Raw genomic sequence first — 12541 nt, forward strand, 5'->3', positions numbered from 1 at the left:
TCCTGGCCTAGTTCAACCCCCGCCTGTGGGCAGGCAACCCTGAGTCGAGCTTGGTGGCGGTGGTGTGGACGTGGAGCCGCAGCTCCCTGCTCATGGGGCCTGGACCTGGGGCAGGGGCTGCTGGTCACAGGGACCTGGGCAAGGACAGGGGTCCCAAGGTCGTTCCGAACTCCCCTGGTTTCTGCCCCTCTTCTGCTCCCCATTCTCCTGCCGTGGGATTCCAGGTATCGAATCCCTCCCAGATGTTGCTCAGCCCTGGGACCTAAGACTGGGGCAGATACTCGTGATGAGAATAGTCTAGCACAGGCTCCATGTCTGTTAGTCTGCATGAGAGCTTTTATTTTAAAATGCGTCCACTTCCTCCCGTCAGCCCTTAGCTGTCCTGCTGCGATGCCCTGGCCGTGGGGCCACGCTCCTCCTCACACCTGGCCGAGGGGTCCAGCCTGGGGCTGTTCAAGCAGGAGGCTCCTGCTTCCTTTCTGTTTTTCATCTCCTGGGGTGGTTGCCTGGATGGGCAAGGACCCGTCTACTGAGGGGCACCGGGAGCAGGGCTTGCGTATGGAGCCTGGGCATGGGCCTGGCCCAGGAGGCCGGTTGTGGTGTCTGCATATGCCCTGCGCTGCCCTGGAGCTGCCTCTCACTGCCTGGGGCAGAGTGGCCATGGGGAAAGCGCTGCCTGTTCTCCTGCGGTGAGACCGCGCTTTAAGGCCGCTCCTCCCCACTGTGGACACCCACAGAGGAGCCCTCCACAGACCCTTTTGGTTTCTGAAATAAAATTTCACTTTTAACTGAAAGGGGCTTTCCAAGTGGAATGAAACTCAGCTGTTCTGCTGCAAACTTCCTCATGAGAAATTGCCACCAAAGTGACTGAGCCTTTTTTCCTGTGGCTCCGCATTCCAGGGGTCCCTGTGGGGTCCTCTGGCCCGGCTGGAGGGGGCTCCAAGACTAACCTTTTCCTTTTCTTTCCCTCAGCTCCTCCAGCCCCAAGTGCTCAGCATGTCAAGAATGCATCGTTAAAGACAAGGTAGTTCGGCTTCTGGGGCTTGGTGTTGTGGGGTCCCTTGTGGGGTGTGAGTGAGCCCAGTGCTGGGGGTGGGGGTAGGGCCTGTGCACCCCAGAACAGGCAGCCCAGCCAGCAGCTCAGTGGCCTCAGGTGCTTCTGTTCCCCTTGACTGTGCTAGAGGCTGAGGGCACGGCTGTGTGTCCCTGCACCTGGTGCAGGAGCCACCTGGTCCCCCGAGCCTGCCCCGCTGGGGCCTCAGCGGCATCTCCGCCTCCACTGCAACTACCAGGCATGCTTCCAGTCAGAGGCAGCTCATCCTTCAGGCGCTTAGAGTGTCAGTAAGAATCTGGGTGGCTGGTGCTTGGGCTCGGGACCCTCACAGTTGTTCAGCTATGGGTCACTACCTTGTACAGTCAGATTCTGCTGTGGGGTTGCATGTCTAAAGCCCTCAGCAGGATGGCATGTTGCCCAGGTGACTGAGGGGGCCCCTGGGTCGCCAGGACATGGCCCTATCAGGGTCCTGAGACAGAGCCGCCGGTGTCCCTGGAGCGCCTCTTCCTTGGCTGCCTGAGGACTGTGGCTGGCAACAGCATGGTTCCCCTGTCCCAGCGGCTGAGGCTGTCAATGTGGACACCTGCTCCTCGGCGCAGGGGCCAGACCCCGCCAGGTGCTCAGGCCAGTGCAGCGACCTTCTCTTCAGCAGCATTGGTCGCGGAAGGAGAGCGACTCTGTCTGTGCGTTGCTGAGTGAGGCCGACCCGGCGGCGGGGCGGCAGGCAGGCGTCCCTGGCCAGGCCTCGCGTCCTCGGTTCTGTGGTTTGTTCACAAAGTGAAACTCCAAAGGCGTCAGCAGCCTCATGGTGCGTCAAGGGCTTATTTCTTGATGGGTAAGAGCCTGTCCTGTCGGCTCCAGTACCTCAAGTTGCCACATTTTGGAAAAGTTTTGTTCATAAAAGATTAGATTTGACTTCCAGTTAGTTTATTTTTAACTCTTTTTTTTTTATTATTTTTTTAAAGAGGCACATATTATTTATTTATTTGTTTGTTTATTTATTTGTTTGTTTATACAAGCACTGGGTACAGTCAGAAGCGCGGGAGGGTGAGAGGATTCACCAGAGCCAGAGGGGAGAGCAGAGCAGGCAGAGGGACCGAAGGACACTGCTGAGGGGAGCAGCGGGCGGCAGGAGAGGTCTGCGCGCCATGGGGGACCCTCCTCCGGTGGCCGGGGAGCAGCCGGGGATCGAACCGGCGCCGCAGAGGCCGCGGGGAGCTTCGCAACCCAGCGCTCAACCGCTGCGCCACCGGGGAGGCCCTGTTTCTAACTCTTAATGGTGTCGAGTCTCTGTCCTTGCCGGCCGAGGGCGTGTCAGGCCCAGCTGATCGTCGCTGTGGCAGAGTCAGCACGTGGGCGTTTCTTAGAAGTAGCCGAGCGTTTTTTAGAAGTAGCCGAGGACGAAGGTGCCGCGGTGTGTTGTTAGAGGAGTCAGCACACTTGTTTTCTGGGGGAGAGAATCAGAGAAAGGCACAGCTTTCGTTTCTAAAGGGAACACTTCTGTCACTGGATTAACACCAGTCTCGGCAGCATATGTCTAGCAAAGGTTGTGTTTGGTTTTCTGTTTTTGTTTAATGGCAAAGTCATGCCTCCTTTGTGATGAGAAATGACTTAGGAAGTGACAGAACCTTAAAGGAGGGGCCAAAATAAATGTTTTGGACCTGTCGGGGAAGTGCGCTCTTGCAGGGTGTCCCTCCCAGCCTCTCTGCGGTGCCGCTTCTGAAGGCCCGAGGTCCAGGTGTGAGCACGGCCCTGGGGTGCCCTTGTCCTGAGTGTCTGTCCAGGTTGGCCCAGAATGCTCAGGTGCCCCCAGGTGGAACTCAGGTTCCTCGGTGTGAACTTGTTTTAATAAAAGACGGCAGCTCAGGGTCTGCGGTCTGATGGCGTCTGCTGGTGGGCCAGCTCCTTCACTGTCCTTTGGTTGCCATCACGGCCCTTCGTGCTTCCAGGGTCCACTTAAGAGACACTCTCGTGGTTTCTTAAAAGCGGCCTTGCCTTGTCTATGGCAGCAGCATGTGGAGATTAAGAAACATTAATCATCTAAAATAACTTCCTTTCAATTTCAGGTGTTTAAAGATAATTGCTGCAAGAGAGAGATTCTGGCGCTTCAGATATTTTGCAGGAACGAGAGTCGAGGCTGCGCAGAGCAGCTCACGCTGGGGCAACTGCTGGTATGTCCCCGAGGCGCTGGCAGTGGCCGGGCAGCCGCAGGCGAGGACCATGATCACAGTCCGCAGTGGGCAGAATAGGGGTTAAGCACCTCAACCCCCTCTCTCCCCACCATTAAGAATAGAAAGAATTCTCAGTTGATTTTCAATTTGGAAGGCCCATTGAAAGCTTTTTTTTTCCCAAATGATGACATCACATAGAACTTCTTATGCCTTTTATTTTTTTTTTTCTTTTTCTTTCCTTTTTTTTTTTTTTTTGATAGAGGCATGCTTTATTTATTTGTTTGCTGGTTTGTTTGTTTGTTTGTTTATACATGCACTGGGTACAGTCAGAAGCGCGGGAGGGTGAGAGAATTCACCAGAGCCAGAGCGGGGAGCAGAGCAGGCAGAAGGACCGAAGGACACTGCTGAGGGGAGCAGCGGGCGGCAGGAGAGGTCTGCGCGCCATGTGGGACCCTCCTCCGGTGGCCGGGGAGCAGCCGGGGATCGAACCGGCGCCGCAGAGGCCGCGGGGAGTTTCGCAACCCAGCGCTCAACCGCTGCGCCACCGGGGAGGCCCTTCTTATGCCTTTTAGATCAGCACTATGCATCACCCTACCCGGGTATCTGAATTGGCATAGAGCAGAGTCCTGGGCAGGTGGCCACTTGCCTACCCCGGAGGTGGAGAGCCTCACTCCTGAAAAGTGGTGCTATCTGGTCACTAAGCAGGACAAAGCTCGGCCTCTCTGGGCATGTGGGCACTGTCCTCTGTGAAATGCAGGCCCCCAGGTGATGCTGGCATTTCAGGTTGGCTTTTTGGCCAGTTAAGAACTTGCAGTTGTTTCTCTTTCAGGTGCATTTAAAGAACGACTGCCAGTTTGAAGAGCTTCCATGTGTCCGTGCCGACTGCAAGGAGAGGGTGCTGCGGAGAGACCTGCGCGACCACGTGGACAAGGCCTGCAAGTACCGAGAGGCCACGTGCACGCACTGCAAAAGCCAGGTCCCCATGGTCACGCTGCAGGTGCGGACGCGGCCACCCCTGCCAGGCAGTACCCTTGATGGGCAGCGCCCCAGGTTGGGGCAGTACCCCTGGGCAGGCAGCGTCCTTCGGTGGGCAGCACCCCTGGGTGGGCAGTATCCCTTTGTGGGCAGTACCCCCGGGTGGGCAGCGCCCGCAGAGTAGCGTCTCCGTGACTGGTCCGTGTGAATAAAGAGAAGACAGACGTGAATAGCAATTTTCATCTCACTTTATTTCAGAGCTAAGCTTTATTTGTTTTGCCTGTTTTGATTTATGTAACTAGCGTTTTCCTTTGCCTTAGTTGACTGCCATTTGGGGTGTTGAGAAAAGTGAAAACAAATCACTTAACAAGCAGAATTTTTCTCTCGTCCCAGGGAATAGTCTCACTCCTGTCAGCCGTTCATGTTGCCGCAGCCATGCTGGGCTGGGCTGTGCTGCGCTGTGCTGCGCTGCCACGGGCGTGTGCCGCCGTGGAGGGGCGGGAGGCCTGCTGTGCCTCGCTGCCCTGGCTCGGGCTGTGCGGGGCACTCTGGGGTGGGATCGCTCTCGTGTGAATTAAAGAGATGGACGTTGAGGATGGTAGACAGGCTTAAAACCATCGGTGCCATGGCACCCGCAGAAGCTTGTACGTTGATGAACAGCCCGAGTGCCTGGTGTGTGCTGTGCACCTACTGTGTGCAGGGCACTGTTCTAGATCTGGAGGAGCGGAGAAGCTTGCCATCTAGTAGACGGGGTCATGATTAATACTGTGAAGAAAAATAGTCCGGCGTCTAGGGACCAGGGCTGTGTTCACTGAGGCAATAGGTGGAAGGGGCCCAAGGTGGGTGGGCTGAGGGGAAGCAAGGATGGAGCCAACTTGGCAGTGGATTTCAGGCCTGGGAGAGCTGGGAGCAGAGGCCAGGTGTGAAGGCCATGGGAGGCTAACTAGAGGGCGGGGGCTGGCACTGGCAGCCTTGAGCAAGGGGCTGCCTTGGGAGTTACACCTTAGGTGCCCTGCTCTGGCAGGCGGGCAGGAGGGAAAGCAGGGGTGAGGCCCAGCTTGGCCTGGACAGGCAGAGTAGCAGAGGGAGGGAGTAGAGCCAGGTGGGGTCAGTGGTGGCTTAGATGCGGAGTTGAAGGCATGAGTCTACCTGGGGTGGGGGGGAGGGAGCAGACGAGCAGCGGATCCTTGCTGCTGGGAGACCAGAGTGAGTGGAGAGGACATGGAGGCTCATGGAGGAGTCATCTAGCAGGAGGGGCCTCTTGGGAGGATGGGTTGGGGGCCACAGGGCTGGACACCGAAATGGCGGCAAGCTTTTGTCTCTGGATTCGCAATGAGCTGCGCTGTCCTTTCTGGTCTCTGTCCTCATGTTCCCTTGGACTACTTCCTCCGGGTGGAGTCTCTTTCCTGTTTGATTCTAGAAGCTCCCAGTTAAGAGTTGTGTCCTCCCCTCTGGCAAGTAGCAGTAGTATTTGCTGTGATTGAATTAAATTCGAGGAGGGAGACTCTGGCCTGGAGCGCGGTGCTCCTGACCGCACACCTGTTTCTTGGCTGCTGTCCAGGGCACGCTCTGCTTTTGCAAAAATTGGGGTCCTTTATTTGCATCAGAGGAGCCAAGAATTAATTTTTCACTTGAGAAAGAATTGTAGATACCGCGTACTCAACGCAGCTGACGCCGATCAGACTGGGAGGCTGGGAGGAGAGGGTTCCGAAAAACAGCATAGCACCTTCAGTTGGCCTCTGGGAGGGAGCAGCCCGGTGCACAAGTAAGCGCTGCCAAGGGGGACTAGCACCTGGCACCAGGAGGGGTGGGCAACTCGGAGGAGGGGCTGGCCACCCCAGTCTAGAGGGAGGTATGCAAGAGGGCTCCCTTGGTTTGGGCTCAGTTCTAAATTTGGTGCAAACGGGAGAGAGGACCCAGCAGGTGCAGTGTCAGGAGGTGGAGCTGGCAAGTTTGGGGCCAGCCCAGGCAAATAAAAGCCCCTACACATCCCACTGTGCCACGTCTCTCTGGGAGCGGGTTGCTTCCTGGGGCCTTTGTGAGGTGGGGCCCGGCCCATGACGAGCCAACGGTGGCCCACTCGCTTCTCGCAGACCTTCAGCAATGCTGTCTGACCTTCCAGCTCTGGCACATCAGTGTCACCTTGTTAGGCCTTCATTTTATTTTTAAGACCATGCCGAGGCCCTGAGGGTCCCACATCTTCCGCGCCCTCTGGGGTGTTGGGGCTGATGAGGTGGCAGGCCTCTGGGCAGCCCCCGCAGTCCCTCCGAGGGCTCTATGGTGAGACCATGTGGTGGCACATCAGCTGGTCTCAGTTGTTTTGATCTACAAACGGGCACAATTTACAGCGTTGGGGGAAAAACCCTTTTGCATTTAGTTTAGACATTATCGAATATTAGTTTCTTTGCACAGTGCTGTTAAGTTGTGAAAACCAGAGCCGTCGCTGTTAGTCGTGGGTCTCTCCTATGCTCAGAGCAGAGCTGAGGTGCCTGTGGAGCAGAGAAAGGTCATTGCAGGTGACAAGCAAGGAGGTAGGAGGAAGCAAATACCAGGGTCTGCCTCCCTCTGCGTCTGGGGAGGGGCGTGCCGGGTTTGGGGAGTGGGAGCGGGAGCAAAGGTGGTAACTTTTATTGGCTGAAAAGTAGGTTAGTGGCAAAGAAATGTGGACTTGCGATGCTCGCGGCTGCTCCCGGGCAGCGCCCGTGTGTGGAGAGGCCTTCCTCCGGGTGCCGAGTTTGGCGCTCCAGCTGGGGCCGCTCTGCCTCCTCAGCCTCCTGCGGCCTGGGGCTCAGCTCTGTTGTTGGCGGCTGCTTGCTCTGCTGGGTCAGACAAGGCCCAGCTCTGCTGTCTGTGGGTGAAGTGGCAAAGGGAAGTTGAGATGCGTTTTCCTTTCCCTTTGTGCACTCGGGGTCTGGCAGCGGCCTCTGCTGCATGAAGGTTGCGTTTTGTGGCGAAACTGCACACACTGTAACGGGAGCGAGCGCGGCAGCTGCAGAAAACAGCTTGGCCATATGTCATTGGGGTGAACGTCTACACGCCGGCCAACTGGCACTTCCTCCCCGGATGCGTGATGCACTAGGAGTCCACAACGGGCCTAGGGCCAGGTGTGAACAGCGTGGAGGCCTGGAAGCAGCTGGACATCCATCAGCTGGAGGGGCCACCTCTTGTGGGAGCGAGTGGCCAGGGGGCGGGGGCCGTGCATGGTGGGCTCCATCTTGATAGAACTCCAGAGCGGTTAAACAGCGTTTTGTCCAGCACACACATGCGTGTGACAAAGTATTTTCCGGCAAAGGAAGTAGAAACGCTGGTTCCAAGCATCTGGCTTTAGAAGCTACTTCCTGGGGGACGACGAAGTGAGTCAGGGGCTGCTCCAGGTGGGGAGGGGAGGGCAGCACCTCAGTGTACCTGCCACAGCGTTATGTCTGCTCTTGTGCGCGTGTCAGTGACCCTTCACCATGTGCACAGGCGAGTCTTGGCTCGCATAGCCCCTGTGCGTCACTAGTGAGCCCTGGTTAGTGGGCGTATTGCCTGCCTCTGCCGCCAGCAACAAAGCTGCACAGAGTTGGCTTCAAATGGCAGAGAGGGATGTTCTGGAGACCGAAAGTCCCATGCTGGGGCCAAGCCATCCAGCCATTCCAGAGAAGGCCCCATTGGCCCCTTCCTGTCTTCCTGTGGCTGCTGCCCGGTGGCCAACCCACTGCCCCCGGCCTCTTTCTCTGTGGTCACTGACAGATGCCCAGTGGGCCTTCTCGGCCTCTTCAGAAACATCATTTCCAGCCTCCAGACTGTCCTTCTTCAACCAGTAAATTCTGGACACAGCGTGTATCCCAACCCCTCATCCCTGCTTGGAGGGGCAGGCGGGGCAGGGGTTCTGCTCCGAGGGCCCTGCTGTGGGCGCACCACCTCCAGGCGCTGTGCCCGCCAGCTGCCTGACTGGCCAGGTTTGCACTGTTGGCCTGAGGTGTCTGTGGCACTCCCACTGGGGGTCCTGCCCAGCGTGACAGAGCGCTGCCTGGGCCACGCGGGCCTGGGAGGGGGTGGGTCTGAAGGAGGACAGGCTGTGTCTGCAATGCTGACAGCTGCTTCTTTCTCTCCTCCAGAAACACGAGGACACCGAGTGTCCCTGCGTGGTGGTGTCCTGCCCTCACAAGTGCAGCGTCCAGACGCTCCTGAGGCGCGAGGTAAGGGGCTGGCCAGGCCTCCGGGAGGTTGGGGGCCTTCGGGACAGCGTGCCTCAGACTCCTCCTCGCTAGCAGCTGAAACCCGGGGTGTTCGCAGGTACCGTAGTGAGTGGTGGTAGGGAAACAGGAGGGACCTCATGCCTCTTCTGAAAACCCGAAATTCCAGAGCAGGCAGTTAGAGCGTCTGTGTTCACAGCAGGACGCTGGAGAGCGGGGGAGAGAGGAGGAAAGCACAAGCTTGCTGTGCCGGCTTTTCAGGTTTTCTTTGAAAAGCTGTTCTAAGGTCTGTGAGGTAGCAGGGACTCTCAGATCACCGAAAATTCACTTAACTCAGATGCTCCAGATCCATGTGGCCGCGCCTGCTGCCTGGGGGCACTGCTGTGGAAGAAGTGGGCGCAGGGTCTCCAGGCCGCAAACGTGCCTCAAGGGGCAACTGAGGAAATGCACCTGGATTTTGCACAACTCGAAAGTCCCTCTGTACTGTGGGACCAATTTGCCTCTTTCATACACTTACCTATTTTACCCACTCAGGCATCTGAATTAGGGACAGAAGCTGCATTCATTTGCCTCAGCATTATTTTTATTTAAAAAATCTTCAAACCTTTGTGCATCCTGGGTTTCTGGTGAAAGCCCATTGGCCTGTGGGTTCTTCCTACCTCTGCTGCAGAACTCCTGTAAGTTCTGTTGGGCTCTGAGAGGAACCAACTAAAACCAGTTTAGGAAAAAGGGTAACCCTGAATGTGTCGTGTCCACTGGGTATAATGTCAGTCCCACCCTGTCCCTGATTTTAACATCAGCTGTGGTAGCTGGTCACATCAGCTAGTGGTAACTGGTCACCTTAGCTGTGGTAGCTGGTCATGTCAGCAGTGATAACTGGCCACCTTAGTTGTGGTAACTGGTCACCTCAGCAGTGGTAGCTGGTCATGTCAGCAGTGGTAACTGGTCATGTCAACACTGGTAATGGTCACCTTAGCTGTGGCAGCTGGTCACGTTACCTGTGGTAACTGGTCACATTAGCTGTGGTAATTGGTCATCTCAGCTGTGGTAACTGGTCATGTTAGCTGTGGTAGCTGGTCACGTCAGCTGTGGTAGCTGGTAATGTCAGCTGTGGTAACTGGCCACCTTAGCTGTGGTAGCTGGTCACATTAGCTGTAGTAGCTGGACACGTCAGCAGTGGTAACTGGCCACCTTAGCTGTGGTGGCTAGTCATGTTAGCTGTAGTAGCAGGTCACGTCAGCAGTGGTAGCTGGTCATGTCAGCAGTAGTAGCTGATCATGTCAGCAGTGGTAGCTAATCACTTTAGCTGTGATAGCTGGTGACCTTAGTGTGGTAACCGGTTATGTTGCTGTGGTAACTGGTCACCTTAGCAATGGCAACTGGTCACTTTAGCAGTGGTAGCCGGTAATGTCAGCAGTGGTAACTGGTCATGTCAGCAGTGGTAACTAGACAGCTTGGCTGTGGTAGCTGGTCACCTCAGTTATGGTAACTGGCCACATCAGCTGTGGTAACTGGTCACATTAGCTGTGGTAATTGGTCCCCTCAGCTGTGGTAACTGGTCCCCTTAGCTGTGGCAGCTGGTCCCTTAGCTGTGGTAACTGGTCACCTTAGCTGTGGTAACTGGTCATGTTAGCTATAGCAGCTGGACACATAAGCAGTTGTAACTGGTCACCTTAGCTGTGGTAGCTGGTCACGTTAGCTATGGTAGCAGGTCACATCAGCAGTGGTAGCTGGTCACTTTAGCTATGGTAGCTGGTCATGGCAGCAGTGTTAACTGGTCATGTTAGTGGTAACTGGTCACATCAGCCATGGTAGCCAGTCATGTCAGCTGTGGTAGCTTGTCACCTTAGCTGTGGTAGTTGGTCACCTTGGCTGTGGTAACTGGTCACCTTAGCTGTAGTAGCTGGTCACCTTAGCTATGGTAGCTGGTTATGTTAGCTGTAGTAGCTGGTCACATCAGCAGTGGTAACTGGTCACCTTAGCTGTGATAGCTGGTCATCTTCACTGTGGTAGCTGGTCACCTTAGCTGTAGTAGCTGGTCACATCAGCAGTGGTAACTGGTCACCTTAGCTGTGATAGCTGGTCATCTTCACTGTGGTAGCTGGTCACCTTAGCTGTAGTAGCTGGTCACATCAGCAGTGGTAACTGGTCACCTTAGCTGTGGTAGCTGGTCACCTCAGCTGTGGTAATTGGCCACCTCAGCTGTGGTAACTGTTCACCTTAGCTGTGGTAGCTGGTCATCTTAGCTGTGGTAACTGGCCACATCAGCTGTGGTAGCTGGTCACTTTGGCTGTGGTAGCTGGTCATGTTAGTGGTAGTAGCTGGCCAGTGGAACTACTGTGTGGATGACAATGAAAGAATTTGGTCCAGAATGATTTCAGTGCCCTGCCCATGTCCATGCTGCGTTTCTTTGCCAGTCACCTCCAGGTGCAGGCTATCTCCCAGCTGGGAGTACACTAGGATGCTGGGTCTGCAGCCCCTTGCCCTGCCTTGACTCAGAAGCCCTCACGTAGTTGGCCTGGTGGTGGTCAGAGGGCCATCCCCACCACACCAGCTCGTTCTTTAACTGTGGGTGGCCATCCTGCCACCCACTTTCCTCTCAATCCTAATACTACTTGCCAGGAGGGCGGATTTTGTCCCAGAGACAGAAGAGAAACGCTCCACCTGCCCAACGGCCTTCAATGAGCTCCTGGCCCAGTGCTCCTGGCTCTCTGCTGGTTTTCTCTAAAGAAGATCTACTCCTCCAGTTCCCTGTTGAGACTATTCAGCAAAGGAGGAAACGTCCCTTCAGTGGTGTTAGTCAAATGCATAACGCTACAAAAACAGACATTTCCATTCTCTTCTCTTAAGAAGACCTCATAAGTGGCTTTTATTTGCTCATCTGCCAGCATTTAAGCTGAATGAAGGAATTTTTGCTTGCAAGAGGCCTGCACAGGCCTCTCCCCCCTCCACTATGTTCTTCCATCATTAAGAGGGTCAGTATTAGGTCCACATCGTAGAATGACCTTAGAGGTTTTTAAAAACCTATATGAACATATGACCGTGGCGGGTGGGGGGTGTCTTTCCTAAAGCAGGAAGGTGCACGCTCTGTCCGAGTCCCTGGGAGCACCGGCCATGTGCAGGCTTGCCGTGATGACAGACTTCTGTGTTTTGTGGGTTCCATTTGTGTGGCCCTGTTGCATCCCCAATGCTATTTCTTGTGTTTCATGCAATTTTTGTTTATAGTCTTTAAATGTGCATTTCAGTTCACTTATTTTTCTTTTAAACATTCTGGCACTGCAGGTGGCATGTTACATTTTGGACAGTTTGTTCTAGAGAAACTGCCAGTCCAAGAAATGTTACAGTGAGCGTATTTCTGTATACTGGTGTCTCTGTGTGTACACACGTGACAGGGCCTGTTACTGCAGAGCCGCCAGGAAGCAGGCGTGTGCCCCCATAGTGGACAAGACCTCCCCTCAGTGCGCCCCAGACCTCGCTGTGCCCTTGATGTGTTTGAACATTTTCATGCAAACGTTTGTGCCACAACTCACGTCTCTTTCCCGTTGCAGTTGAGTGCACACTTGTCAGAGTGTGTCAATGCCCCCAGCACCTGTAGTTTTAAGCGCTATGGCTGCGTTTTTCAGGTCAGTATTCAACATTTGTCCTTCCCAGTCGCTGGCATTCTGCCGTGATAGAAAGTTATTCTATTAACATTTTAACATGCAAGTTCTGGACTTTTAGTCTTTGTCTTGAAGCCAGTCACCCTGCTCCTGGGTGACGGAAGCCGCATGCAGCGGGTATGGGTGCTTAGTGTCTGTTCCCGTGTGCCCTGAAGCCTCGGGCAGCACCCGTGTGGAGGAGGGAGGCAGGACCTCAGGAGAAGCGCCGCAGCGAAAGCCAGCTCGTCATGGGCAGCAGCGACGCTCGGAGGGGTTCTAGGCAGACGGGCGCTTTGCCGCCAGTGAATGTGAGCCCCAGGCCAGACACAGGTTGAGCCGGGTGGTTGGACGCCGCCGCCAGCGCCCTGTGTGCGCCCCATGCGTGGGGCACCTGTGTCTGGTCTGGGGGTTCCAAACACGCCTGAGTGGTAGTGAGTCTGAGCTGGGGCTCCCTTGAATGTTTATCTCCAGCCATCACACAAGCGTCACACAAGTATCCGACAGCTGAAGCCCTTTGCTGTTGAC

At 55.5% G+C, this 12541-nt stretch overlaps 1 protein-coding gene across 4 annotated transcripts in view; it reads left to right on the plus strand.

Moving 5' to 3' along the window:
- The window catches only part of TRAF3 (TNF receptor associated factor 3), a 79583-nt gene that overhangs the window by 56110 nt on the left and 10932 nt on the right, over window positions 1-12541 (plus strand). For all 4 annotated transcript variants that reach the window (XM_037504052.2, XM_037504051.2, XM_054692821.1 and 1 more), the window contains 5 exons: window positions 973-1024; window positions 3121-3225; window positions 4055-4222; window positions 8301-8381; window positions 11927-12001. In XM_037504052.2, the coding sequence (XP_037359949.1) occupies window positions 973-1024; window positions 3121-3225; window positions 4055-4222; window positions 8301-8381; window positions 11927-12001 (481 nt within the window). The remainder of the gene's footprint in view (window positions 1-972; window positions 1025-3120; window positions 3226-4054; window positions 4223-8300; window positions 8382-11926; window positions 12002-12541) is intronic.

Source organism: Talpa occidentalis, unplaced genomic scaffold (genome assembly GCF_014898055.3).
Source record: "Talpa occidentalis isolate TD23 unplaced genomic scaffold, MPIMG_talOcc4v2.1 talOcc4.11, whole genome shotgun sequence".
Lineage (NCBI taxonomy): Eukaryota > Metazoa > Chordata > Mammalia > Eulipotyphla > Talpidae > Talpa > Talpa occidentalis.